This window comes from Mauremys mutica, chromosome 3, assembly GCF_020497125.1.
Source record: "Mauremys mutica isolate MM-2020 ecotype Southern chromosome 3, ASM2049712v1, whole genome shotgun sequence".
Classification (NCBI taxonomy): Eukaryota; Metazoa; Chordata; order Testudines; family Geoemydidae; genus Mauremys; species Mauremys mutica.
The window spans coordinates 93,962,287-93,990,015 of record NC_059074.1 but is presented as its reverse complement, the minus strand read 5'-3'; the positions used below and the strand labels follow the sequence as shown (position 1 = coordinate 93,990,015).

At 42.8% G+C, this 27,729-nt stretch overlaps 1 protein-coding gene across 1 annotated transcript; it reads right to left on the bottom strand.

Annotated features, from left to right (window-relative positions):
* On the bottom strand, window positions 1–24,497 carry SMPDL3A (sphingomyelin phosphodiesterase acid like 3A). Its single transcript, XM_045010638.1, has 8 exons — window positions 24,307–24,497; window positions 19,940–20,153; window positions 16,505–16,649; window positions 10,975–11,071; window positions 9,116–9,294; window positions 7,539–7,719; window positions 4,006–4,130; window positions 1–3,066 (listed from the first exon to the last, which is right to left on the bottom strand). Exons 1-8 carry the CDS (start codon window positions 24,419–24,421, stop codon window positions 2,767–2,769), a joined length of 1,356 nt encoding a protein of 451 aa, XP_044866573.1. The 5' UTR covers window positions 24,422–24,497; the 3' UTR covers window positions 1–2,766.
* Window positions 24,498–27,729: the final 3,232 nt, after the last annotated feature.

Genomic DNA, 27,729 nt, shown 5'->3' with positions numbered 1-27,729 from the left:
TTCATTCTAAATGATTTATTCCACTTTAAAGGGAGTGGGGGGAGCCACATCTAGGCTGACAAAACATGGACAATTTCAGGAAATATAATTTAAGAGAAATATTACAGTAGAAATTATTTGGCATAAAAGATGAAGTTTACATGGTATTAATGCCTGTATTTCTATATTTTACACACCCTCAAAATATGAATGAAATGTTAATACAGCAATTAAGTTTGTACACAATTTTTTTTTAAATTGTGAAATACGAGTGGTCAAATTATCAGAGAAATGTTATTTTGGACAGATTATTCCTAACAGCAATGGGAAAATACTACAAATGTATAATGTGAGTGAGTTCGCTTTCATAAAAGTACCTTCATTCTTGTATTTTCCTATTTTATTTTAAAATATATCAGCACTGATCAGATTGTACTTCATCTCCACACTACCCCCGTTGGATACAATCTGTATAGAAAGAGTAATCCAAATACTGCATTAGGAAAAACTTTTTCACTAGTAGGGTGGTGAAGAACTGGAATGGGTTACCTAGGGAGGTAGTGGAATCTCCTTCCTTAGAGGTTTTTAAGGTCAGGCTTGACAAAGCCCTGGCTGGGATGATTTAGTTGGGTTTGGTCCTGCTTTGAGCAGGGGGTTGGACTAGATGACCTCCTGAGGTCCCTTCCAACCCTGAGATTCTATGATTCTATGAAAAACACATCTTTTCTTTTGTATTAATGCCGCTGCATCACTTTGAAGTGTAAATATATATCTTAATGCAAAGACATACAGTTTGAACAAATAACAGTGTGATAGTTACAGGAATCCCAGCACTGCTTTTAAGAAGTCAGTCATGCTGCATTCTGGTGTGCAAAGGCCAGTGTATGGGAAAGATTAATAGAATGTGTGAGCTAATGATCAAGCACATTCTAAACATTCATAGAAAGGAAGGAAGGAAGACTGTCATAGTATGGAGGCCTTGTTTACAGAGAATAATTGAAGAAAGCCAGATTAAGTTCTCTTACCTTTTTTTTTTCAAAGTCCGTATTGCTAGATTTGAGCATGTATGGGCACCATTTAAAATTTAATGAGATTTCCTATTGTGCATATTCAATGACCTGCTCAAATGTTAACAACACTGAAAGATTTGTTTCAGAATGCAAACTTAGCAAAAGCAAGCATTCCTCATTGGAGGATCCTTCCATGACAAGTCTAAGGTATTTGAAAAAGCTAACAATATTTTTTATTATTATTATTATTATTTTTTAAATTTCTTCTTCATAACCAACAGCTGAAGGGATTTTCCCCTCAGACTCTGCAGAACAAATTTCACTTTTGGGTTGAGACAAAACATAAGATGTTCTCCAACAGCAAAATCTATCTGTAAGTTAAGACCTCATGAAAAATAAGGGGTTAATAATGGCAATAGTTTTGCAACCACAGCTACAGCTTTGGCTACCCATGAATAATATATATATTAACCACAGTTCTCAAACTGGCCCCGCGCTCCAGGGAGAGCAGAAAATGACTTCTCATTTCCATATGCTGAATTGCATTAAAAGACATTTAAAATACTTGGATAATATTACTTTTTCATGTAAACAGTAGCTGCAGCTGACTAAGGGAATAGGTGGTCTGTGCAATCACAAACCAGAGGAAAGGTTGTCCATGAGAAACTCTGTATTATGATATAGTTCACCCTATGAAAAAGTTTCAGAAGTCTTCTGATAGGTGCGCGTTTGCCTATATTATGTAAATGAATGTGTGTTCATATCTTATTAGTGACTTCCATTTATTTAAACATTGATTTGTGTCTCTGTTGTCAAAAAATCTGTTAATATAAATATGTATAAAACTGACATTATCACTAATATACACAGCTTTATACGGAGAAAGCAATGTCCAGATCCTCAAAGGCATTTAGGTGCCTCCCATGGGTGTTAATTGCCTAAGCACCTTTGAGGATCTGAGCCTTAAGGTACCATCTAGACTTGGCGCTGGGGGTATGATTCCCAGCTCGAGGAGACATACTCATATTAGCGCTGATTGAGCTAGCGTGCTACAAACAGCATGTAGCCATGGCAGCGCTGGTGACAGGACAAGCTAGCTGACCCAAATATGTACCATCCTAGCCATGCATTCAGGGAGGCTAGCCCATCCCGCCACTCATGCTGCTGCGACAACACTATTTTTAGCACACTAGCTCAATTAGAGATAGCAGGAGTATATCTCCTTGAGCTGGGAACCACACCCCCAGCTCCAAATGTAGACATACGCTTAGTGCTGGATAGTCTTGTGTCCTTCAACTTTCAGTAAATATTTACTGATCACAAAGGTGTGTGTACTGATTGTGTGATAACTTGATTTACACTTATACAAACATTGCTTTTTTCAGCGTTACAGATTATATTCTAAACAGCGTATATATTGCCCAAGTATTCAAATTTAGACACCTAAACCCGTATTTACACACCTAAATAAAAATGGCTTGTTTTCATAGGTACTGAGCAACTGCAGTGCACATTCACTGTAATGGCTGTCACTGGTGCTCAGGATCACTGAAAAATCAAGCCATTGTTATTAAGGTGTTTAACTTTAGACAAAGCAATTGGAAAATTATAACCAATATATTTACCAAGAATAAAAGATTTAGGGGATCTAATGTCCCCCTGCAATTCACAGAGGATTGCCGCAGGCTCCCATTTCAGCAGAATAGGGAAACAAATTCCTTAAAATACAGGCTACATAGCAACATCAGTACTGATCACATTGTACTTCATCTCCACACTACCCCCGTTGGATACAATCTGTATAGAAAGAGTGATCCAAATACTGCATTGCACATATCTGGCTGGTCTTGCAGTCCCCTTCACAGACAATGCTTTTGTCATAACTCACAATGAAATTATTGTAATATTGTTGAAACAGTTTGCTGTGTGGCACAGTGAATTGCTTTGCCATTTCATATAAATTTTCTGGCTTCAAGTCTTCAATACCATATGCTTTGGTCAGGATGTATTCTAGTTTCCAGTTTGATTCATTTTTCATGTTGGCATCTGTGAGGTTCAAGTAAAACTGCCAAAGATCCTACAGGTTTAAAAAAAAGGAGAGGGGGCACAGTTGTATGGCTTTCTTGCTTGCTTCATTAAGTTTCTAGAATGATATATTGATTAGGAAGCTGTCACTGCTTATTATTCACAACTGAATAAAAGGTCATGCCCCACCCCAAGAGCTGGGCTCACACCATAAGCTGGCACTTGAATTGAAGTAATGGTGGGGGGAAGAAAGAGAGAGAGACAAATGAGGTAGCTACATTATTAGAGGTGCTTTCTCTCAAAAAAGAGGGTAAACCAAAGTCCCTTATGCTCATCTCTGGTGGCTGGCCAAATGAATGATAAAACCAGATCTAGGCTACATATAGGGAGAAAAGCATAGTAAGGGCTGAACTCACTTTTCCCCAGGCACCATTTGGTGGCATATGGATAGGTGGCCAGTGGAGGCCACGGGAAGAATGTAGGGAAATGAATACCTGCAGGAATGAGGGTCATGTGAGAAATGGGCAGCAGCTAAGCACATAAGCTTTGCCATTGACTCCAGTAAGGCAAAGGATTTCACCCCTGAACCTTCTGGAAGTTCTCTTCCAGTGTTTTATACAGTGCCAGACTAAGCGCACCAAAGTTATTCTCTCTATTACCAAAGCTCGCAGGTGTCTAAAGAGAGACGCGCCAGGATTCTACCTGCCTTTTCCATGGCTGAACAAAAGCTTTTTTTCTGACTTTTATTCTGTGTTCTAGGGTTTAGGCAGCAGAAGGAAAATGGGAGGTGGATCTTTCAGATCCAGGAAAGGCTGCATAGTTCCTATTTGAAGATTAAGAAGATCCCTTCCTCCTCCCACCCCTCTCTGCCTACCAGTGAAGAGACAGAACCCAGCACCAATCTGGCAGCAGGACACCCAGTATGAAAAAGGCTTGAGCTGTAGCTATTTTAATCCTGAACACTAACACAATGCTTTTCATCTTCACATACCAACAAGCTGTACTGAAGAGGATCGTATTGATACAGTCTGACTCCAGGATTGTTGGACTCTCTCTGCCACACACTTTTCACTGGAGTCACGGCAGGTGCCACAAACAAGGAATTTATTGGGTTTTCTGGAAAAAAAAATTGGGAAATAATCATTCGCTTTAGGGTAAATGCTTTTAGAAATGCATTATTTACATTTGAGAACAAAGACAACAAGACCCAGGGTGCTTGGCTTAAGTACTTTAGGGATTTTTGCACAGGGGTAGCTATATCAGTGCAACCGCCCAGCACAGAGATGCTGCGCTGGTGCAAACCTAGGTACGTCTCACCCATATGAACTCCACTTTATGTCAGTGCAGCGCATCTACACTGGAGGCTTGCACTAGAATAGCTATATTGGCCCAACAATCCAGAATGTAGCCATGCCCTATGTATCCAGTGCATTTCTCCTGTTAGCCTGGTGACAGATATGGCAATTTCCTGCACAACCTCATTGAAGAGAGACAAAGTAGGTGAGGTCATTTTTCTTTTACTGGACCAACTTCTGCTAGTGAAAGGGACGAGCTTTTGAGATTCACAGAGCTATTCTTCAGGTCCTTATTGAATTAAGTTTATATATCATTGTGGGCCAGGGAGTGTATGCAATTCCATGGGGGATGGGAACAACAGTCCCCCAGGAACTGAGAACAATGGGGGAGTGATTAGGCAAATTTACTCAGGTTAAATACCTCCAGAGAGCTACCACCACCAGGAGAGATTTGCATATACTGATTCAGACTGGATACTCTAGAGAACCAATAGTCAACAAAAGGACTTTTGGATAAACAGCTTGAGTTTAAACAGTCCAAGGGAGGCACCAATCCTTCCTTTTATTGTTTTAATGTATTTTCTCTGTAATGTTTTTACCTTAAGCATAAAAATGTTGCTTAGAAAGAGCTGGGTATAACTTAACTGTGGGCAATTATGCTTCCTATAGCCTCTGAGGAGAAGGCAAAGCAGGCCTGCTCAGGCAGTCTGATTTGCTGGAGAATTCGGTGTAGGCAGGGCACTGTGCAGCCTGGAAATACCCTAGTCAGGAAGGAGAGACACACATCCAGTGATCCCTCTAATTTTTCGCATGCATGTGCAGAATGAATTTTGTTGTGTGCAGCAATATGGAGGTGACGTGTGAAACTTCACCTCCATATTGGTGCACATAACAAAATTCATGTGGTGGGGGTGGGGCCGAGGGGTTCAGAGTGTGGGAGGAGACTCAGGGCTGGGGCAGAGGCTTGGGATGCAGGGGGGTGAGGACTCCAGCTGGGAGTGCGGGCTCTGGGGTAGGGCAGAGGATGAGGGGCTCAGGGTGGGGGCAGTGGGCTCTGGCTGTGGGGGTGGGCTCTGGGGTGGGGCCAGGGATAAGGGGTTTGGGGTGCAGGCTGCCTCAGGGCTACAGCGGCGATAAAGGATTCCCCCTAGTTCTCTCTCCCTGAGCAGCACCTGGGCTGGGGAAAGTGGGGGGGAAGGCACCTCTCCCTGCCACAGCAGCTCCGGGGTTGGGGCCATGGGATAGGCACCTCTCCGCGAGTTGGGCAGGAGCCGGGGGAGGGGTGCCTCTCCCCCGGCCGTGGCAGGTCCAGGCCGGGGCTGGCTTGGGGTCGGTGGAGAGAGGCGCCTCTCCCCACCGCAGTCCTGAGTGCCTGCATGGAGCTTAATAGGCTGCTGCATGGCCGCAAAGCTTAGAGGGAACTTAGGACATGTCTCCACCCAAGAGACTGATAGTTAGGGAGCCAGAAGCTTGAGAGCAGGTTCCCCTGCTGGATCACGGAGGGGGAATTCAGGTACAGGTGCCCTGAACTGTGACAAGCCTCACTAAAGGAAACAGATCAGAGCTATCTTCAACTTACGTCTTACATGCAGCTTCCTTTATGTTTTTTGCATTATCAGAAATGTCAGGAGCCTACAACAATTTGCCCTGAAGCTCACCTAACCAGACTATGAGAGAAATCCCTGCTGGCACCTGTTATGTCTACCCTGCTCTTTACAGCAAGTCAAAGGGAGGATATTTGAGGACTTTCAGTAGCTAGAATACACAAGTATGTGTATTTAGAGCATATCTATGAAGAAAGTTAGATATTCCTTTATGCAGCCAACATAACAGTGCAGAAGTCACAAGGCTGAAGGCCACAAGTGAGTAGGAGCTCTGAAAGCTGCAGAACAGTGCTGGAAAGCCAGCAGACTCTTCTGAAGGAAATAAAATGGACTCTGTATCTCAATACATGGATTTTGGCTGCAAATTCCAATTAAGCTTGAATTCAGCGAAGCTTGTCAATAAACAAATGCCTGAAATGAGAACACATTCTGAAAAGAGCAAAGTCATAGTGAGCAAGATTAGACATGCAAGTGCCTATTTTTGTCAGAGGAACAAGACAATAAAACAGATTTGGAAGCAGAGTGACTTGCACAACACAACCTGCAGCAACAAAACAGCAAGGCTGGTCTGTCCCCCTCGCTGAAGTTTGGATGTGTAGTCAGTTAATTAAATGTGCAGCCAGCCCTGGGAATGTGCAGCCAGCCCTGCCTTAATAGACATGTTAAGAACAAACTCTCTAAAGGTGGTTCTCTCACTTGGTGCAATTCCTTCTTATTGGGGTGTCGATGTGAAATTGGTCTATGTTAAGATGACAGCAACTCAGAGTGCAGAGCTGATTCATCAAAGGGTGTTATGATTGTCTTTAGAAGTTCATATAAAACCTATTATAAATGTGGAGTCAATTATGGTAAGTTTATAGATACTGTAACAAACTCAGGCACTGGAGTCACCGTTCTATGCTATAGACACAAATATTTAAGCAGCAATTTCTATTAGAAACAACATCCTTTGTAGCCACTCTCACTTTTAAAAATAAGTGATTTCAGAGCACAAAGCAAAACCTTCAAAGCTGGGTGCTTATCCCAAAGGGAAATCACCTGATCAAGGAGATGGCACAAGCAGAGATTTCTTTTCTCCACCCCCGCCATTTATCTTAATTAACTTTGAAGCAGCAGGGAACCCAGCAGAGAGGTTCAGTAATCATGCAGGAAACACAAAAAGCAGAACACGTTTCCTTGGCCTGAGAACATTCCCTTTGACATACATAACACACGATAGGAACCGGCCAATGTAATTTGACCATGTCACTGAAAGAGAGGAGAGGAAAGACTAGAGATGCTTGTCTAGGAATTACTGGTGTTCATTAGAAGTGTGACGCTTAAAAGTCTCTTCTAATATCAGTAGAAAAGGAAAATGTGGACAGTCTGTCTTACAATACAATGTGTAGTTCTTCCGCGCAGTTCTCATTACAGGAGTTTGGGGAGAACAGCATTTATACAGTGTTCTAGTAAATGTTCAACAACCTTGATCAACATAAATAAATAGCACTTTCATCCCCATTTCTTTTTAAGAATAATTCACACCAGAGTTTGATTGGCCCCCATATACACCAAAATATTCTTTTACTTGGAGCCAATCAGGAAGGGATGCAGCAAAGACACTTTTATTCTACAAACATCATTACCTTTCTCATCCAGAAGGATCATGATGCTATCTCTGTGAGTGTGTCCAAAAAACTGTCCAGCAATAACATCACTATACTTGCGAAAAATCTTTACTAATCTCTCATTGTAATATCCTCTTATGGCAGTAGTGTTCCTTGCAAAAGGCAGATATCCTATTGGCACATGTCCTATCACATATACCTAAAAGATCAGATAGATACAACACAATTAGCATCCTCATATGAAGCAAACATTTTCAGCTTTAACCTAGAACTGATTAACACCGAGTCTCATAATAATGCAGTCTTTGAAAGACGTTGTCACTCTGAACATTGTAAGTTAGTTTTTCTATAAGCAAGCATGAGTAGTTAGTAACAGAGTGTAAAGTAATTATGAACCAATATTTAGTAACCTTACATAAAAAATGAGCATAAGTGATAGGGTGACCAGATGTCCTGATTTTATAGGGACAGTCCTGGTTTTTGGGACTTTTTCTTATATAGGTTCCTATTACCCCCCGCCCCCGTCCTGATTTTTCACATTTGCTATCTGGTCACCCTAATAAGTGAATACATTTATTACAATACTAGGGAAGTAGCAACTCCTAAAACTAAAGCTGCATGACATTTCCTTTCTATGCCTTTCTATGCCTTTCTTTTTGAACATTCATAATTTTTTTGAAAAATATTTGCCAGGGTGACATTTTTAGCATTGTTCTTTGGACTAGTGTGAATATTTGGGGAAAGGCTGTGCAAAAAAGATTTCAGTAATTTAGGAGACAAGAAGAGTTAAAAATATACGCTTGTTCCATTATTTTAAAAAAAAATTGTGCCTTTTTCTTGAACTGTTTTAGGTTCCAAAATTGTTTGATATTTTATTGTAGGGTTTGAGAAATGGCATATGACTGTTTGATTAAATACTGTAGCAATATGTATCCACACAGGAGACAAAATTGTGTACACAATTTTAACTTTCATTTCTTCACTTCTGCATGCTTGGCAACCTGAACAATGTTTTGTGTTGCAAGATAGAGTTTGTGAAATATGCTTTTCATGTGTATTATCTGCTAAAGGGAAAGAATGTAATATTTGTACTGCAAGTACCTGTACAAACATACCCATGTTCTCTGGTACCATGTTACAGATGCAACTTTTCAACCAATTTCCCATTTAAATAGCAGAAATGTCCTCTGCATCAAGTCTTGTAGTTTTGTGGATAATTCCATTTTGGATTTCCTGGGCTATGAAAGTACTGTAATAGTCCTTATAATGCAGACATGATTCTGATCTCACTTGCACCAACACCGACCAAGAGTGAGGTCAGAGTTATGATATTAAACCTGTTTAAGTAAGACTAGAGTCAGGTCTCTTTTTTTTTCTTTCCTATTGCTCACTACTGCATGTAGCAGGTAGCAAATATACATTTCTTAAAGCCTCTGCCCTATCAAATCAATTGCAAATTCTAAAATAGCCCTGAAACTTGATTCACTTCTTTCTCTTTTCCTTTTGCCAGATTTCTTTCAGTTTACACAAATAGATATGATGGATACTACTACTGACATTGAGTTGATTCATTGTATTCTGTGTGTAACACCTACCTTCTCCTTCTTTTGAAGAGAGATTTCTAGTGTGCTCTCCAACCACGCTAACTGGTTGGCCGGGTCAGTTATATTCAGAGTCACATGGTTGGGACTATAATATAGATTTGTGTTCAAACTGATTATCCTGAGTGGTTGAGGGCTAACACTGGATTGAAAGAGTTGTGTATAAAAGCCACCTGTGGAAACAGGATCAACATAATTTAGAGGAAGAATGCTTTCGGAACACAAGTTTAGAATGAAAGGACTACACTGACAGTTAGAATAGTAAGACTTCTATCAACCAGATTCTGAAATGCTTACTCGTATTGAGCAGCCCTTATTTCTCAAGTAATCTAGTTGATTTCACTGTATTCAATATCACTCAGAGGTGAGGAAAATGACACAGGGCATCTTTTAGGACCACTTCTACTTTTTGCCCTTTATTTGTCAATTTGCATGTGTGTATGAATTGGGTAATTGCATAAGCGGTGCTAAATGCAACAAGAATATCTTAGCCATTTCGTGGGTTCTCAACATTAGCATTGTGTGAGTTCACTGATTTTCCTGTAGTTAAGGACATCTGACTTCCAAAACAGAGATCCAATTAAAGGAAAACACAATGTGTTTGCCATCCATTCAGGCTCATTAAAGGAAGCCTATGTTATGTAGTAGCGTGAAAAAATTAACCCACAACTCTGGCCAACCCTCTATAGCATACAGTAAACCTCAGAGTTACGAACACCAGAGTTATGAACTGACCAGTCAACTACATACCTCATTTGGAACTGGAAATATGCAATCAGGCAGCAGCAGAATCCAAAAAACCAAAATCAAACCAAATACAGTACACTACTGTGTTAAACATAAGCTACTAAAAAAATAAAGGGAAAGCAGCATTCTTCTTCTGCATAGTAAAGTTTCAAAGCTGTAGTAAGTCAATGTTCAGTTGTAAACTTTTGAAAAAACAACCATAACATTTTGTTCGGAGTTGTGAACATATCAGAGTTATGAACAACCTCCATTCCTGAGGTGTTTCTCCTAACTCTGAGGTTCCACTGTAGATGTTGTGGAGTGGATCCCCCAGCTACTATAGCTCCACTGACTTCAATTAACACCAGCTCTTCAATTAACACACCCTCTGTGTGTTATTCCTTTAGTCTCTCTCTCTTCCCTTCTTGCTCTCAAGTCCTTCTTACCCAGTCTTTCCTATTCAGAATGCCAACCCCCAAATATTCCAGTTCAAATTAAACTTCCAAACCCGCAGTGTTTGTGGGGGCTGGAAATTGAATTGAGTTTGTCAGCCCGTTGCTTTAAAAAAAAATCATTATTCTATCAGCCTATATCTGATTAACTGAATTAGATACGGAATATTTTAATTAATTGTATAATCCCAGTGATTATTTGCTAGCTCCTCACTTTGCATAAAGGTGTTACTAGATCTTTGAAACTTGCTCTTTGAATTGCAAGTATTCTCAAAACAAGTAAACAATTATTCTTCAATTTTTCTTTAAGTATAAGTGTAACTATGCTTCACATACCCTTCCTTGATAGTTATGCTCTTATTTTAGATTGTGAACTCTTCCATGCAGTGAGTGAGTCTCTTTTATGTTTGTACAAGGCTTACAACATTGTAAATGCTACCCAAAGCAGGGAATTATTATTATACAAGAACAAGAATAAAGTCTCCCTACAAGATTAACTGTAGACAGGAATTGCTATATAGCAAAATCAATAACTCTTTTACCTCTGGAGAAACTGGGCCAGATGCTCTATCGCACTGATTCATTCTTGCAGTTTAGTGAAATAGAGAGGGTAAATCTATAGAACTGTCAGATCTCTCAGCATTAGTTTTACAAAATATAGCTACTATATTTTACCTTTCTTGAAGGTACTGATTGCCTCATCAGTTAGCCAAGGTTTCCAGAAATTTGCTACTGCGCTGTAAACTTCACTGGCAGATACAGGCAGCTGATCCTGTCAAAAAACAGAACTTTCATCACAGTCTGACACACAAATTCATGGATTTTTAAAGCCAGAAGGGACCATCTGTTCTGATCTCCTGGAAAACATAGGCCATAGAATCTCAGCCAGTTACTTCTGTAGAGTGGTAAGGAGCAGGGTCGGCTCCAGGCACCAGCCGAGCAAGCTCGTGCTTGGGGCGGCAGATTCTATGGGGCAGCATTCCGCCCAATCCTAGGGCAGCAGGGGAGCACCCTGCTGGGAGCGGGCTGCACGCTCCGTCTGCCCCAGCCGTGCCAGGTCTGTAACAAGCCCGGCAGGGCAGCCCTGTCCTTCCCTCTCCGCCGACTGGAGCGGCGCTGAGGCCTCCCGGCAGGCGGCGCAACGGGAGGGGCCGCGTGTCGAGCGCCCCGCTGAAGCCCTGGCCACCCCCCTTTTCTCTCTTCCCCCCCCCGCTCCCTACCACTTCCCCCTCCCCCCCGCTAGCCGGGGCACATCTACGGCGCAGGGAAACCCCCTGCACCCGCGCTCCGGACGCGCCACAGGTGTTTTTTGTTTTGTTTTGTTTTTTTTGCTTTGCCGTTCTGGCCACCCCGATTTTTTTTTTTGCTTGGGATGGGAAAAAAGCCAGAGCCAGCCCTGGTAAGGAGTGGGAGCTTAAGGTACTGTTCTGACTACAAGATATCACTGATGACCAGTGCAGCTCTGGAAATTCCTTTCACAGTAACAGAAAGATATGCGGTGCATGCAATACAAAGATTTTTATGGCCCTACTTACATGCAAAGCCTGAAAGACGCTTTGTCCACAGACTTTGAGACAAGAGACTCTACCTCAAGAGCCTACAAAGTTTAATTTTTTACATTTTATTTAAACAAATCTGAAAACCATCATAATGCTATTCCCCCAGCCCTCTTTTTCTCCCAAGCTAAACATTTTAACAGTTTTTTTTAGGAGAAAAAACTTTTCATCTTCTGTCTAAGTTTGATGTGAGAGTTCTCTAATCAGGTTTTGCTGAGGCACTTGAGCATTGCTTGGCTCAGGTGAAAGTGCAAGAATCCTAGTTAAAGATGTTGATAAAAAATGTTCACATAAAAGTCAAAAACGATCCCTCCCTCCCCACCCCCAATCCCTGAATAGCCTAGTGGTTAGGGCATTCACCGGGCTGTCAGAGGTCCAGGTTCAAGTAATCAGAACCAAATACCTGAATTTCAGTCAGAGCTGAATATGACGTCTCTTTTCTATGGCATTTAACACCACTAGTAAATGAGAGCTAGAAACATTTAAAGTAATGGGATTAGGGCTTAACAACTCAGTTGCACAAAAAATTTCCAAGTTTCTAAATGTGTTTTTCTTTTTGATGCAAGATGAAAATGACACCTTTCTGATTCACAAAACGTGTGTGTGGGGGGGAGGTGAGAACAGTATTATGGTGGTTTTCATATTTGTTCAAATAAAATGTAAAAATTAAACTTTGTAGGCACTTGAGGTTGACACTCTTATTTCAAGGTCTGTGAATAAATCAGCTTTCAGTCTTTGCAGGCACACAGAGCTATCAAAAATCAGTTTATATCTTTTTGCTGCATACATCACATATGTTTCTGTTTCTGTAAAAGGAATTTCCAGAACTGCACTGGTCAAATATATGGTTAGTTTTCATCCAACAGATATGCTCAAATCTAGCTCCAGATATGAGGCTGAATTGTGGGTTCAAGGAGGCTTAGATCTGGTTCCCAAACACAGGGTCATGTTCTGTGTACATTTGGATTAGACACTAAATTAGGGAGCCTGTTCTAATTGGAGCTACCAGGTAGGCTTGTGCAAGAGGACCAATATGACAACAAAGGCTGAAAGACAATTCAATTACATATTAATCCGCTGATATTTTCCACATACGTTGCAACAAGAAAAGGACCAAAGATCATTAAGTAGCTTTACTCAATCAGTTGGTGTTCAGCATATTGGGGCATGTAGTCCAAAAGCAAATGTGAAATATGTAACAGCAGCCATATGTGCTGTGCCACATCAATGTCAGTTTGTGGCACGTAGTAAGCAAGTGCCTACAAAATACAGCCCATCCAAACTTGCAACACCCTCACATTTTGTACAGTGTCTCCCTTGTAGACTCCCACATGATATTCAAACTATAGGGAAAAAACATGGCAATTCCGCACATCAATGAAGTCTTAGAGTATGTCTGCACTACCAGATTAGTTGGATTTAACTTAATTCGAATTTGTGGAATCGACCTTACAAAGTCGAATTTGTGTGTCCACACTAAGGACACTAATTCGACTTTGTGAGTCCACACTAACGGGGCAAGCGTCAACATTGGAAGCGGTGCACTGTGGGAAGCTATCCCACAGTTCCCGCAGTCCCCGCTGCCCATTTGAATTCTGGGATTTCCCCACAATGCATGCTGGGGGGAAAAATGTGTCGAGGATGGTCTTGGGTAACTGTCATCATTCAACATGCTTTCGGACGTCTCAAGGGGAGATGGAGGAGCTTACTGACTCGCTTGGATCTCAGCGAAACCAATATCCCCATTGTTATTGCAGCTTGCTGTATGCTCCACAATCTCTGTGAGAGCAAAGGGGAGACCTTTATGGCGGGATGGGAGGTTGAGGCAAATCGCCTGGCTGCTGATTACGCTCAGCCAGACAGCCGTGCAATTAGAAGAGCCCAGCGGGAAGCGTTGTGCATCCGGGAGGCTTTGAAAGCTAGGTTCCTCAGGGAGCAGGGTAACCTGTGACTGTTCAGTTTCTTTACAGAGAAGCTGAACCTGCCCCTGCTTCAGTTACTGTTGACTTTCTTCTGCGGTTACATACCCCGTTCACCACGTTTCCCCCCTTCCAACACACGTTTAAAAATAAAGTTAATGGAACATTGTTAATTAACAACGTTTTCTTTATTAATGAATTCGCGTTAAAGGGTTGAAACATGGATGCAGACTGTGGTGGGTAGGGTGTGCAGTGATGTTAACACCGCTTCTACACTCGAGGAATGACAGGCTCCTGCTCCTAGAGCGGTCTGCAGTGCCGGACTGGTTGTTTCAACGGAGCCTGCCATTCCTCCTTTTCGGGTCTCTGTGTGCGGGGGCTACGTGGCCTTGTGGCGGGGGAGGATTCCCCTGCTGCGTGGCTCTGTGGACAAGGACCGCTGCATAAGTTCTGTAACCGCCCTCCCATGCCACAAAGTCACGTACCCCCCACCCACACAGAACATGGAAAACCCCTCCCAGACCGACCAGGGTGCCTACTGACTCCACTGTGTGTGTGACCTGCTGTTGATCCTGCCCCTGTGTCTGTACCCTGGTAAAGGTGACTGTCCTATGCAATTAACAACCCCCTTCCCCCGCCCTTCACAGACAGTCTTCTGTAGAAAAACTTGACGGAAATAGTAATTAACAGCAAACTACTTTTAATAATCAACTACACAGTTAGGGGATGAAACTGGGATTGGGGCTTTGGTGAGCCAGGAAGGGAAGTACTTCTCAACATTTAGGGAATGAGAGCCTTCTTGTATTTGTGCACTCTGCAGGGGTGCAGTGACAGTTTTCACGGCCCCTGTCACCCGTCCTTGTTACTTTGGGTGAGGGGGGTTTGGGACTTTGTGGTGGGGGAGGGCAGTTGCAGATACAGTGCAGTGGGGCTCTGTCCTCCTGCCTGCGGTCCTGCAGAACATCCACAAGGTGCCGGAGCGTGTCAAATTTTCCCTGGGCATTTTCTGTGTGGCTGGTCAGAACATCCAAGCTCGGACTGCTGTCCAGAGCGTCAACAGAGTGGTGCACTGTGGGATAGCTCCCGGAGCTACTAAGGTCGATTTCCGTCCACACATAGCCTAATTTGACATAGCCATATCGAATTTAGCGCTACTCCCCTCGTCGGGGAGGAGTACAGAATTCGAACTAACGAGCCCTCTAGGTCGAACTAATTAGCTTCCTGGTGTGGACGGGTGCATGGTTAAGTCGAATTAACACTGCTAAATTCGACATAAACTCCTAGTGTAGACCAGGCCTTATATTTCAAAACGAAATGCTATATAATAAATACTGACATATTTTAGAGTGCACAGCTGAGAGAAATAGATGCAGTTTCCCTTTAAACAGCAAACAAGTTTTTGGAGCATGATATTTTTCTGTCCTAGTTTACTATATTTCAGTGTGTTACATTGCATATGCTTTACAAACACGACTAACATTCACCATACAGGGTTCTCAATAGCTACATTCTAATGTCTGCACTGAGAATTTACATCAGCCACTGTTCATGAGAAAAATTGTATGCAGCTATCTTCCTCTAGATCCCAGGAGGTTGCTACGTATCAGTTATTCTCCCTAAACGCTGAAACTCCTTTTAAAACAACAACAACAACAAAAACCTGAACTAAATTTCATTTAAGCAAAGAGGAGAAACAGTGTAACTATACATTATATTAAAAGACACACACACACACACCCGTCCCCCCGTAAGGGCTAATGGACATACAGAATGCTGCTGGGGGGAAGGGGGGAAGGAATGTTTAGAGTATGGGAGGATCTTAAGAGAGTCCTAGCTAAAATCTAAAAACAGATTACCACAACTGATCTGCTTACGTACGATCTACCTCCTCCCCTGAGATCTGGTGGGAGAATTCAGCCCTTACTCCTTTGAACTGCTATATTAACTTAGAAATATGTTTAGTGGATATGTTCATTTTCTATGTTTTAATCTATGCCGAGAACAACATTGCTAACACAATGTGGAAGTCAGAAAGGCATTGTGCCAGACTGGAATGAACAATGGGACCAATAACTTGTCAGTGGAAATCTCTGTAGCAGTCCCAAACAATGCACTTCTAATGCAATTTTTTATATCAGTGAAGGAATGATGGGATTTTATGTTATCATTTGTTTTTGTTTTATGTCACCATTAGAAAACAGAGGAAATTAATTACAAAAAATGTACATGGTCCTGATACAATGTCCTGTGAAGTCAATGGACACACTCCCAATGAGCTTTAAGCAGGCCTTGAATATTACTGGCATACTGACAGATCCCATTAAGGATGCCATCTGTAGTACTGAGCTCAAGTATTACACACATACGCATGATTTACCCAGCATAAAAAATGAAATGTATATAAATTGTGTATATGAGGTAGTGGTTTCATGATTTGTAAGCATCCAATTTATCTAAGTCAGTTTGCAATACCATAGGTCAATAGATCTGACATCAACATTAGTTCAGGTAACTTTACACACAGAGAAAGTTGTACTTCACATCACTGTAGTATGGAAATATTTACACTCTGAAGATCTAGGTGTAAACTGGAGAATCACAGGATACTGCCTCCAGTATAACACACATATACAAATTTCATTTGTATTGCAGTGTTTCAGCGCTTTTAATTATACACAGCCATTCTGGTAAAGAAGCCCATCTGCTCATATTCCTAAAAACTCATTTTACCTGTGGCCAGTAGTCATGATTACCCAATGCAGGAAACACCTGGAGATCTGGAAAGAAACTTTGAATGGTGGAAGTCATATTGCCAATAACATTAATGACCATCTTTGTGGAGAGTTCCTCCACTGGAACATGAGGTGGACTATCCCTAAAAAGAAAAGGACTTCATAAGTGTCAAAGTAGCTACAACACTGTAAAAACCTACTCATTTGTTGTTCTGAACAACTCCGCCAATGCACCTAAATTCTGGCCTGGAACACCGCTACAGAACTCAAATAAAAAGCTAGTGCATTGTCTGAGAGGGTCCCCGCTAAGTCCGCTCCTTTTATAAATAGGTTCCATGTTTAACAGAAGTGAGCTGTAGCTCACGAAAGCTTATGCTGAAATAAATGTTAGTCTCTAAGGTGCCACAAGTACTCCTGTTCTTTTTATGTTTAACAGAGAATCCCATGATAAATACTTACCACTATTAATACTTTTCATTATCAAACCAACCCACTCAAAATTGATATGTAATCTGGATTTCATTGCTTCCCTGTACCTTTCCCCCATGAGCCATTTAAGGTTTTATTTATTTATTTATTTATTTCCTTCCCATTCTGTTGAAAATAAAGTGCTATAGGTTAATCTAGTCTGGTCTGTTTATACATACACTTGTCAGCATCCTACTCCTGTATTTATATAGCACCTTTTAGCTCAAAAGACCTTGAAACACAAAGACAAAGCAGCAAACACGGGTATCACTACCCATCACTAAAAGTAAATAATCCACTAATTTACACTGAAGAAGGAATTGTAGGTAGGTAGAATGAGGGATTTTGGCTAGGATGCCAAACTAATCACCTACAGTTCTTATGGAAAATAGCACGATAGTCCTGTCTAGCTACTGACATGGCCCCCATCACCACAGTGTTCAAATGCTTCACAAGCATTTATCTTCACAGCATCCCTGTGCTAATGGGAAGTATCATTACCCCTATTTTACAGATGGGGAACTGAGGCACAGACAGAGTAAATGTCTTGCCTGGGTCAACACAGGACTTCAACCCTGCTCTCCTGCATCTCAGGCCAGTGCCTCAACTACAGGCGCAGCCTTTGTTGATGATAAAGCGGGCAGGCTTGTTCTAATTTTCGTCAAAAGGAGAGCACCACCACCGGCACAATACTGAGTTATCAGTTCAGTATTGACTCAAAGAGGAGAAAAGTTCCTCCTGAATTTTCCTTAAAACCTGATTTTTTCTTGAAAGTCTCCCATCTGAGTGGTAGCCAGTCCTGACCCAGTCCTGTTCACCACATAAGTCAAGGCATAAGTATGAACCCAATATGCAGTTAAAATAACTAGCCTCCGAGTATTACATTACTGTGCACAACCATGTGGGGGTTCAACCAAAGAGTCAAACCACAGGTTGCCTGGTCCTTCAGTTGTTAGGGACGAGGAGGGCAGCATTATAAAGTGGCCATCTCTTTTAACCAGCCACACCACAAAATAAAGGACAGAGACGATTGCAGATAGAGAAAATGTAGCAGATGAAAATCACATAGGTTACCATAGATACAGAGCAGCTGCACTTCTCTCTCTTTTCAGGTCTCTGTGTGCATCTTCTCAGGCCTTTACCTATACCAGGGTGAAACTCCACAATCATCCCACTCTTACACTGAGCCCTGACCTACAACAGACTCTGCACCGGCCATGCTTACCCAGAAGGTCTGACTGGGTTCAGGTACCTGCAGGTCTCCCCTTCAGGAGTCTGTGACTAGAGGTACCCAATGGATGATCAGACAGCCTTCTCAAACCAAAGTGTTGTTTATTTTAACAATGGGAACAACGCATTTAGAGAACAAATATTTTAAAATAGTCCATACACGTGTGTCTGACCTAAAGGCTTACCATCATGATGCTAACCTGGCAGGCCTAACTTCTTCAGACTCCCCAGTGGGTGCCTTTGTCTGAGCCTGGTTCCCACAAACTACTCCACTCATGCTCGAGAGTGTGTTTCTTTTTAAACCTGCCACAGTTCTTTTGATCACCTATGCTCCTGGGTCTCTTCCTGTCCTGGCATTATTGTCTCTTAACACCCTCAAGTGTTTGGAGAGAAGTGGCTTCTTTTGAGTTATTCTTTTTCATAGATTATTAGAGTTTAAAGTCAGATGGAACTATTAAATCATCTAGCCTGACTGCCTGTATAACACAGGCCATTACATTTCACCCATTTATCCCTGTATTAAGTGTATTAAGCCCAATAACTTGTTTGGCTAAAACACAGAAAGGCATCGAGTCTTCAAGAAATCAAGAATCCACCACTTTCCTTTGTAGTTTGTTCCAGCGGTTAATCATCCTTGTTAAAAATTTGTTCTTTATTTCTTTTTCTGTCCTGCTCCCTTGTTTTCGCCAACAGCCAATATTAAACTATACAAATATATTTATACAGTAAACATCCCAATAACCAGGTCAACATACAATATTAATAAATTATTCCACAGCACCTCCAAATCTGTTACAGAGGTCTTAAACATTCAGTCTGTCTTGCAACTTGTTAGTAGGGATGTCAAACGATTAAAAAAATAATTGCAATTACCTGATTTAAAAAAATAGATGCCATTAATCACAGTTTTAATCACACTGTTAAACAATAATAGATACCAATTTAAATTCAGCATGGAAGCATGTCCTTTGGAATGGTGGCCAAAGCACGAGAGGCCTATGAATGTTTAGCATATCTGGCACATAAATACCTTGCAACACCAGCTACAACAGTATCATGTGAACGCATTTTCTCACTGTCAGGTGACATTGTCAATAAGATGTGGGCAGCATTATCTCCCGTAAATGTAAACAAATGTGTCTGTCTTAGTGATTGGCTGAACAAGAAGTAGGCTCAGGGGACCTGTAGGCTCTAAAGTTTTACATTGTTTTGTTTTTGAGTGCAGCTATGTAAAAAAAAGTTCTACATTTGTAAATTGCACTTTCATGTTAAAGAGGAACTACAGTTCTTGTATGAGGTGAATAGAAAAATACTACTTCTTTTATCTTTTTAGTGCAAATATTTGTAATAAAGTGAGCACTGTACACTTTATATTCTGTGTTGTAATTGAAATCAATATTTGAAAATGTAGAAAAACAACCAAAAATGTTTATAATAAAATTTAAATTGGTATTCTATTATTAACTGTGCGATTAAAACTGCGATTAATCATGAATATTTTTAATCATCTAGTTAATTTGTTTTGCATTAATCGCTTGAGTTAACTGAGATTGATAGCCCTACTTGTTAGTAATTCAGATAATGCAAGCGGAGCAGATAGAAGCAGCATCTAACTCAAATTTATTGCTGCATACAGAAACAAATATTTGAGTATTTAAAACTAGTGCACTATGGTCTTCCAACTATTCAAAGTGTGTCACTAGCAGAGTGGCTATTGACTGATTCGATTACTTACCCTGTCCATATCATGAAGGAAACTTGTTGTTCAGACTCATTCATGTACTTAAAGGCTGATAAAATAAGTTGATATGGAGAATCACAGAAAAAATCTCCAAAAGGCCCAGGGTTGGAGGCATTAGCCCCTTTGGAAGAAGAACAAACTTTGGTGTGATCACCAGTGATGTGGTAAGTAGGGTCTAAATGCAAGTCGGATACATGCCAGAACTGCCCTGTTTTTAGAAAACAAACAGTAATGAAAATGGACTACTGTATTTCTTGCCAAGGTGCTGAGTTTCTCTTTACAGTTTGCATTAAGATTAATATATGAGTCAATATCACCCTCTGTCATAAACAGATAGTTAAGGGTTAAGGTCTCTTTTACCTGTAAAGGGTTAACATGCAGTACCTGATGACCACCTGACCAGAGGACCAATCACAGATAAGATTTTTTCAAATCTCTGTGGAGGGAAGCTTTTGTCTGTGTTTTTTTTGTTTGGCTCAGGTTCTCTTTTTGGATCTAAAAGAGACCAGTCATGTCTCCAAGTTCTCCTGGAGTAGTTTCTACTAATTAATAGTGAGTATTAATTAGAAAGGTGAATTAGTCTTATGATTTGATTTCTATATTTGCAATTGTGTGTTTGCTAAAGGAAATGCTTTATTCCTGTTTGCTGATATTGCTTTTACTGAGAAAAGGGGGAGGGGGGATTCTCTCCAGAGATTGATAAGGTTATCCCCTATGAGTGTCCAGCTTGGGCTCATAGAGATTCTGTATTTTCTTTTTGTTCTCTTAATAAATTATTTTCTTTTCTTTGGACTTGGTTAATTCCTTCTCTTGTGGAAATTCAGGGGAAGGGGAGGGGGGAAGAGACAGTTCCTCCTGGGTTTGATTCAAGCAGTTTGAATCAGGTATCTCTTTCCAGGACTAGGGAAGGGGAGGGGGGAAGTGAGTCCCTCTTTGTGTTGAGTCAAGGATTTGACTCGGTGTATATCTCTCCAAAGTGGCTAGGAGAGAGAGAGGGGGGAAGTGGGCTGCTTCCCTGTGTGTAGAGATTCAAGGGGTTTGAATCTGGGTTCCCCAGGGGAAGCTTGGGGGACAGGCAGTGTGTCAGACACTTTAACCTGACTGGTGGCAGCGAAGGAGACCTACCCTAGGATTTTAGGGTGGGGGAATACATGCTGGTCCTCAACTTGAAACCCCCCAGTTTCAAGTGAGGGTAAGACCAGGACATGGTGGCAGCTTACTAGATCTAAACTAGGATTTTAGTTTAGAGGGAAACCAAGTCAGGTCCCCATCTTTGAACCCAAAAGCTCAAAGTGGGGGTGAGACCCCGTGACACCCTCTTTTGCCCATGCTTGGCAAATCTATTTATCAACTGAGATTGGGAAACTAGCCCTGGTGAATGTGGGGCCTATGCCATCAAGTTCTGCAGAATTTAAGCTTTCATTTTAAAAACTAAGTTTTTTGCCTTCATGATTACAAAGACAACCTGCAAATGTGAACTGAATGTACAAGATGCAGTGTTGTAATCCTAAATCTGCAGACTGCTCCAGTGCTTCTGTTGTGCCTCAAAGTTTTGCTAAGCAGGAGTAGAGTAAACTTAACAAAACCATGATCAGTCCCACTGCTGCTGTCCATTAGCCTGTGAGAGTGGTTTGAAACTGACAAGAATCACATCAATTTCATTCTGTTGCTACTGCTTGGGAAAGCTGTGAGCATAGGCAGTAGTAAATGACCCCAAATTGGAGGATGACATGGGGTGGAGTGATGGAGACCCTCCTTATTTACTGCTGGGTGTGGGGAAATAAAGAAAGCACTTCTCCCTTCCAGCAGCTAGAGGAGGGGGGAGTTTCAATTTTTTCCAGACATATACTATCCAAAAGTTGATAAGAAAGATGACGCCTCCAGGCAGGGTCCAGAAACCCCAACCTTCTCCCCAGCAGCTGTGATAACAAGCAGCCTAGACTTCTTACCAGGGCAAGGAGCCTCTACCAGTCTTATATTTTGTATCTATCTCTAGCTACTAGGTGTCTGGTAAGTTTTCAACTGCAGTTCCTGAGCACTAAGCAAAGGCAAGCACCCAATGGACTTTAGGTGTATATTAAACTAACAGATGAATTACAAAGTTACATGTTATAGGAATACTGACCTTCAGGTTTCAGATATGATTATAAATAGTCTTTTCAAGCTGTAGATTTCAATGCACTTTATAAAAGAGAAAATTATTATCTCTATTATACAAAAGGGAAATTGTGGCATAGAGGCAAAGTGATTTGCCCAAGGTCACACAGCCAGCCAATGGCAGAGCAGGGAACAGAACCCCAGTCAGACTCATCATAGTGTGCTTTAACCAGAAACTTATTTCAGGAACTTAAAAAGAAGATGTGAACATCTGAAAATTGTAATATTGCAATTTCTGCTAATGGTTGCAAGATTTGTCTTCTGGAAACTTACAGAGGTTTGCATTTGAGATGCATGTGAGTCACGGAAGCTGAGTATGGAGCAATAGTTCTTTTAAAACATGTATATAACTGGAAGATAAAATCACACATAGAAAATGTGGAGTTTGCTTTGCTGACCAAAGACAAAACATGAGTTAATGTTTATTATAATGGAGTAAATAAATAAATTTCAGACATATTGCATTATTAAGTAATGCAGGGCCTAGCCTGTATGCCATTGTCTGAACCACACCCTCATGCAGACAACATAACCTATACTCAGCTTTGGAAAGATCAGATTCTTTTATTGGTAAATGTCAGCAAATATCAATTTCATTGTACACACACAAACCAACGGAAAAAAAACCCCAAAAACAAAAAACAAATCTGGTTGTCCCATCTCAAAAAAAGATATATTGGAATTGGAAAAGGTACAGAAAAGGGCAACAAAATGTTTAGGGGTATGGAACAGCTTCCATATGAGGAGAGATTAATAAAACTGGAACTTTTCAGCTTGGAAAAGAGATGACTAAGGGGGGATATGCTAGAGATCTATAAAATCATGACTGGTGTGGAGAAAGTAAATAAGGAAGTGCAATTTCTCCTTCTCATAACACAAGAACTAGGGGTCACCAAATGAAATTAATAGGCAGCAGGTTTAAAACAAACTTAAGGAAGTATTTCTTCACACAACACATAGATAACCTGTGGAACTCTTTGCCAGAGGATGTTGTGAAGGCCAAGAAGTTGGAATGGGTGACTAGGGATGGATCACTTGATGATTACCTGTTCTATTCACTGCCTCTGAAGCACCTCTCATTGGCCACTGTCAGAAGACAGATTATTGGGTAGATAGACCATTGGTCTGACCCAGCATGGCTGTTCTTATGTTCATCAATATCAGTCAAAAATTTACAGATAGGAAAAGAAAAGTGCTACTTGAGAAGTTATTAGAGTTTGATTTAAGGGTATTTACTTTGTATATTTTGACATGTGATGGTCACAATTTATGTTTGGATGGTTATAAAGCTTTAAGTTTTTGAATCTTAGTATCTACTATCGTTAAATAATTGTGTGATCCTCCATTGTCAGACACACCCCCTCAATTTCCCCAAAGTGTGAAAATTTAGATCAATAACAATTGGGGTAAAATGCTTAAAAATAAACACTGACATATTATTAAAAAAATTAAAATAGAATTCTGTCATGCCTACTTGTCGCATGCTCTGCTCAGGTCAGGCACTGACTGATTTATCTGGGAGAGTGCTAGGGGGGTCACACAAATGCCTCAGCTTTGGGAAGAGAAGTAAATAGTATGGCATTGTACATTTGGTTAAAATAAAGCAAACGGGGGGTGGGGGGAGTGAATAAAAAGGAAGGGGTGTGTGTACCTCCCCGGCAGGGAAGTTTCTGGACATTTCCGGCCAGGTACAAAGGGAGGAGGGAGGCTGAGGACATATGAACGCAGGTGAGGGACTGTGGCAGTGCCACAGAGCCAGTTTAGAGCAGCTGGGACAAGTCACACGGGCTGGATGTACAGCTTTCCCAGGCTATAGTGAGGTGTTGCCAGTGAGCCACCCAAGCGGGATGTGGAGGGGGAGGAAGCCCCCCGCCCCCAGGAGGAGAGCTCTGTCTGCCTCTCATTCTCAGCGGGGGCTTTGCAATTAATCAGCAGCCTGGGGGATGAAGGGGGAGGGGGGGCAGGAACAAGCCCGGCTGGCTGGAGCTATTGACTGGCAGCTCCTTTGTGTCGGGGTCGCTCCCAGTCGGGAGGGTCTGGCTGGAGGTGACAACCGCACCGAGCCGGGGCCCCAGCCCTGCCCCTCCGCCTCCTTTCCAGCGGGGGCGGCCCCTTGCCCTACCTCTCTGGGGGGCGGGGGGGGAGGAGACAAGCTCGGCGGCTGAGGCTCAGCGCTAGCTCCCCGGGGCGCCCCGCCGACTCACCCACGGCTACGGGCCCTGCTGGCGGCGCTGGGGCGGCGGCGCCCGGGGCCGGCAAGCGGCGCAGCAGCAGCAGCAGCCAGAGGCTGAGCGCGCAGCGCCCGCCCGCCAGCTCCATGGCCCGCGAAGCTGCCCCGGGACAGGCTCCTCTCGTGCGCTCGGCCTCGGCACGGGGAGGAAGGTGCGCTGGGACCAGTCACGTGGCACTTCCTGTCCTGCAGAGCCGCCCCGCCTTGCGCTCAGCGCTGCTGTCCCGGGTGCGCCAGGCCCGGAGCTCGGACGTGGAGGCTGCTCCTGCGCCACCCTAGGGGTTAGCCCCGGGGGCGTGTCCACACTCTACTTTGCCCCCAGCCCCTGAGGCAGGTCTGAGCCCAAGCCCCCTTGCCGCCGCGCACAAATGAGTGCAAGTCAGCAAGCCCTCAGGGCCTGGGTCCTAGGACCCTGCTGGGCGGGGACAGAGCTTGAATCCTGTAGTGACGGGGTCTAAGGCCTTCAGTTCTGCAGTGTGGACACAGACCACCTGAGTCAGAAGCTCTGCATACAGCGGCATGGATGCATTAGCATGGCTATGAGAACCAGGTCCAGGAGTTGTAAACCCATGTTTACAATGCAGCGTGGATGCTCAAGCATGGACTTGGAAACCCCAAATCCACAAGCACAGGTCCCACAGACCTGGGCTTGGTGTGACATGTAGACATACTCTTAGAGCAGGGATCGGCAACTTTTGGCCCACAGCCCATCAGCGTAAGCACCCTGGCAGGCCAGGCCGGTTTGTTTACTTGCTGTGTCTGCAGGTTCGGCTGAGACAGAATCATTGGGAAAGTAGTGCACCTGATCTCTGACAGCATGTGGCACCAACATCCTGGATGCTTTTCAGTTGGGCTTCAGACCAACACACAATACAGCAGCAATGGATGAAGGTTATCTCTCAGGGCTCATGTTGCTTGACTTCTGCGCACCTTGCCACTCACTTGCAAGCAAAGTACTATAAACATGTTTTCTTGACCTAGCTGGATTAAATGGTGCAGCACTACACTGAGTGCAGTTATATTTCTCCAAGAGGGCCCAGAGTGTGGTGTTAGGCAATGAGAGCAGTTCTCCAAGGTTTTCACATGTGAAATTTTGCAGGGATCTTTCTGTCCCACCTCCTTCCTCAATATTGTCATGAGACTGTTTGGAGAGGTGGTGAGACATTACTTCTTTTGCCAATGATATACAGCTGGGTATCGTCAGACTATCTTAGTTTCCACAGTCCAGCACCAGCAAAAGGATATCATAATGCTGACAAGAAATCAGCTCCTGGATATAAATCTAAACCCAAGCAACATAGAAATGATACTAGTCCCAAGAGACAAATTCTAGGAATTAGCCAGGACACGGACTTTCTTTTCCATTGAAAGTTGTTGGTTTCCCATTGTCAAATAGTGCAAATTGCAGTCTCACTGGAATTATTTGGAGGGATAGCTCAGTGGTTTGAGCATTGGTTTGCTAAACCCAGGTTGTGAGCTCAGTCCTTGAGGAGGCCATTTAGGGATCTGGGGCAAAAAAGATAGTTGGGGATTGGTCCTGCTTTGAGCAGGGGGTTGGACTAGATGACCTCCTGAGGTCCCTTCCAACCCTGATATTCTTTGATTCTATGATTGCAGCTCCCACTGGCCGCTGTTCACCGCGCCAGGCCCATAGGGGCTGTGGGAAGTGGCGCAGCCAAGGGATGTGCTGGCCACCGCTTCCTGCTGCCCCCATTGGCCTGGAGCAGCGAACCACAGCCAGTGGGATCCGCGATTGGCTGAACCTGCGGACACAGCAGGTAAATAAACCATCCCGGCCCACCAGGGTGCTTACTCTGGTGGGCCGCGGGCCAAAAGTTGCTGATCCTTGCTGTAGAGGAAGGAATTGTTGTCCAAAGAGCAATGGAGCCCCTTTCACTCAAAGCTAAGACTGCCAATAAGGAAAGTCACCTGTTGTAACTAGGGTGTTTTATCTCCCCTAGGACAATTGGCAGGAGAGCCAAAGTTCATGTGTTAGAGAGAGACAATCACACCTTTACAGATGGAAGAGCCCAATGAGATCATCCAGCCCTCTGCACAGAGGTCAGTGTAGGAGTGCAGTGCTTTCCATTAGCTAGTGTACATTAAAGCATACCATGAGATGGACCTTCCAGCACCTGTCTAGGACAGTTATTAACAGAGCTTATTGTCACAGGCTTCTATTATTAGGGCGTATTCTGCACTGGGATACATCCAGAAACCTCTGACATGTAGGGAAACCTGCTGGAGGTACAGTACAGAACGGACTAAATATGTCTGAGGTACAGAATAAGATTACAGGTGCCTTAGAAAGAGGCACATGGTCGCACTGCATTGCAAGTCAGGAGAGTTGTGTTCTTGTTCCTGAGTCTGCCTCTCAGGAGGCCTTAGGCAAGTCATTTTGACTCAGTGCCACAGTTTCTCCATCTGTGAAATAGGGCTAATGATACGTTCCTTTGTAAAGTGGCTTGAGATCTGTGGATGAAAAGTGCTATGCAACAGCAAGTAATATTATTAGCAGTGTAATAGAATTTGGGCCTTACAGTCTAGGTTCCAGCTACAAACAAAGCGCCCGATTCTGCAAACACTTAGGTACGTGTGTAACTTTGCTCTATTTGCTCCATGGGACTGCTCCCATGAGCAAAGTTCCATGTGTGCATAGAGGGCCTCAAATCCTGCACAGGTGTCCCTCTACACCCCATAGAATCATACAAATGCAGGGCTAGAAGGGAGCCTGAGTAATCATCAAGTCCAGCCTCCTGTGCTGAGGCAGGACCAAATAAACCTAGACCATCCATGACAGGTGTTTGTCCAACCTGTTCTTAAATAACCTCCAGTGATGGCTGTACGGGGAGATTTTGGCAAACCAGTAAAGTGCCTGAAAGCAATTTGGCTTATTGCTAAAAGTAGTCAAGTCAGCAGGCCAATGTATGAGCATGCAGCGGCCTTAGCATAACTCAGGTAGGAGGGGAGGGGTTTTTGGGTGCCACAGACAGGGCAGCTTGACCTTGCGTCCTTCCTGTTAAGAATGTTGAAATTGCTGATATATATATTTTAGAAAAACAGGAAGCTTGTCTATAATGTACCCTGAGGAATGGACACTGAAAAAAAAACATATCTTGTTAATTGACGATCATAAGGAAACCTCTTGCTTGACCTTTAAAAACTGCTTGCTTAGCAAGTTTTCTTTAAGGGATATGTCATTGTATTACTAATGTATAAATAAGGGGGGAAAGTTAGAGGTAGTGGGACTTCTCAGAAGGGGCTCTTCAGGGACTCTCCCTCTGGATGCATCTTGTGTTCCCCACCGCAGACGGGCTGCTGCTGTGCCACTTGAGAGCCACACTCAGCTTTGGTAATTATCGAGGGTTGGGAGTGTTTTACTAACCTGTTGCGGATG

Excerpts from the sequence above, each read along its gene's own strand:
- SMPDL3A (XM_045010638.1), bottom strand. The coding sequence starts at position 24,421 with ATGGAGCTGGCGGGCGGGCGCTGCGCGCTCAGCCTCTGGCTGCTGCTG. Across the intron at positions 7,720-9,115 it reads CTCTTCAAAAGAAGGAGAAG|GTATATGTGATAGGACATGT; the intron begins GTAGGTGTTACA and ends CTGATCTTTTAG. Across the intron at positions 3,067-4,005 it reads CTCTTCAGTACAGCTTGTTG|GATCTTTGGCAGTTTTACTT; the intron begins GTATGTGAAGAT and ends TTAAACCTGTAG.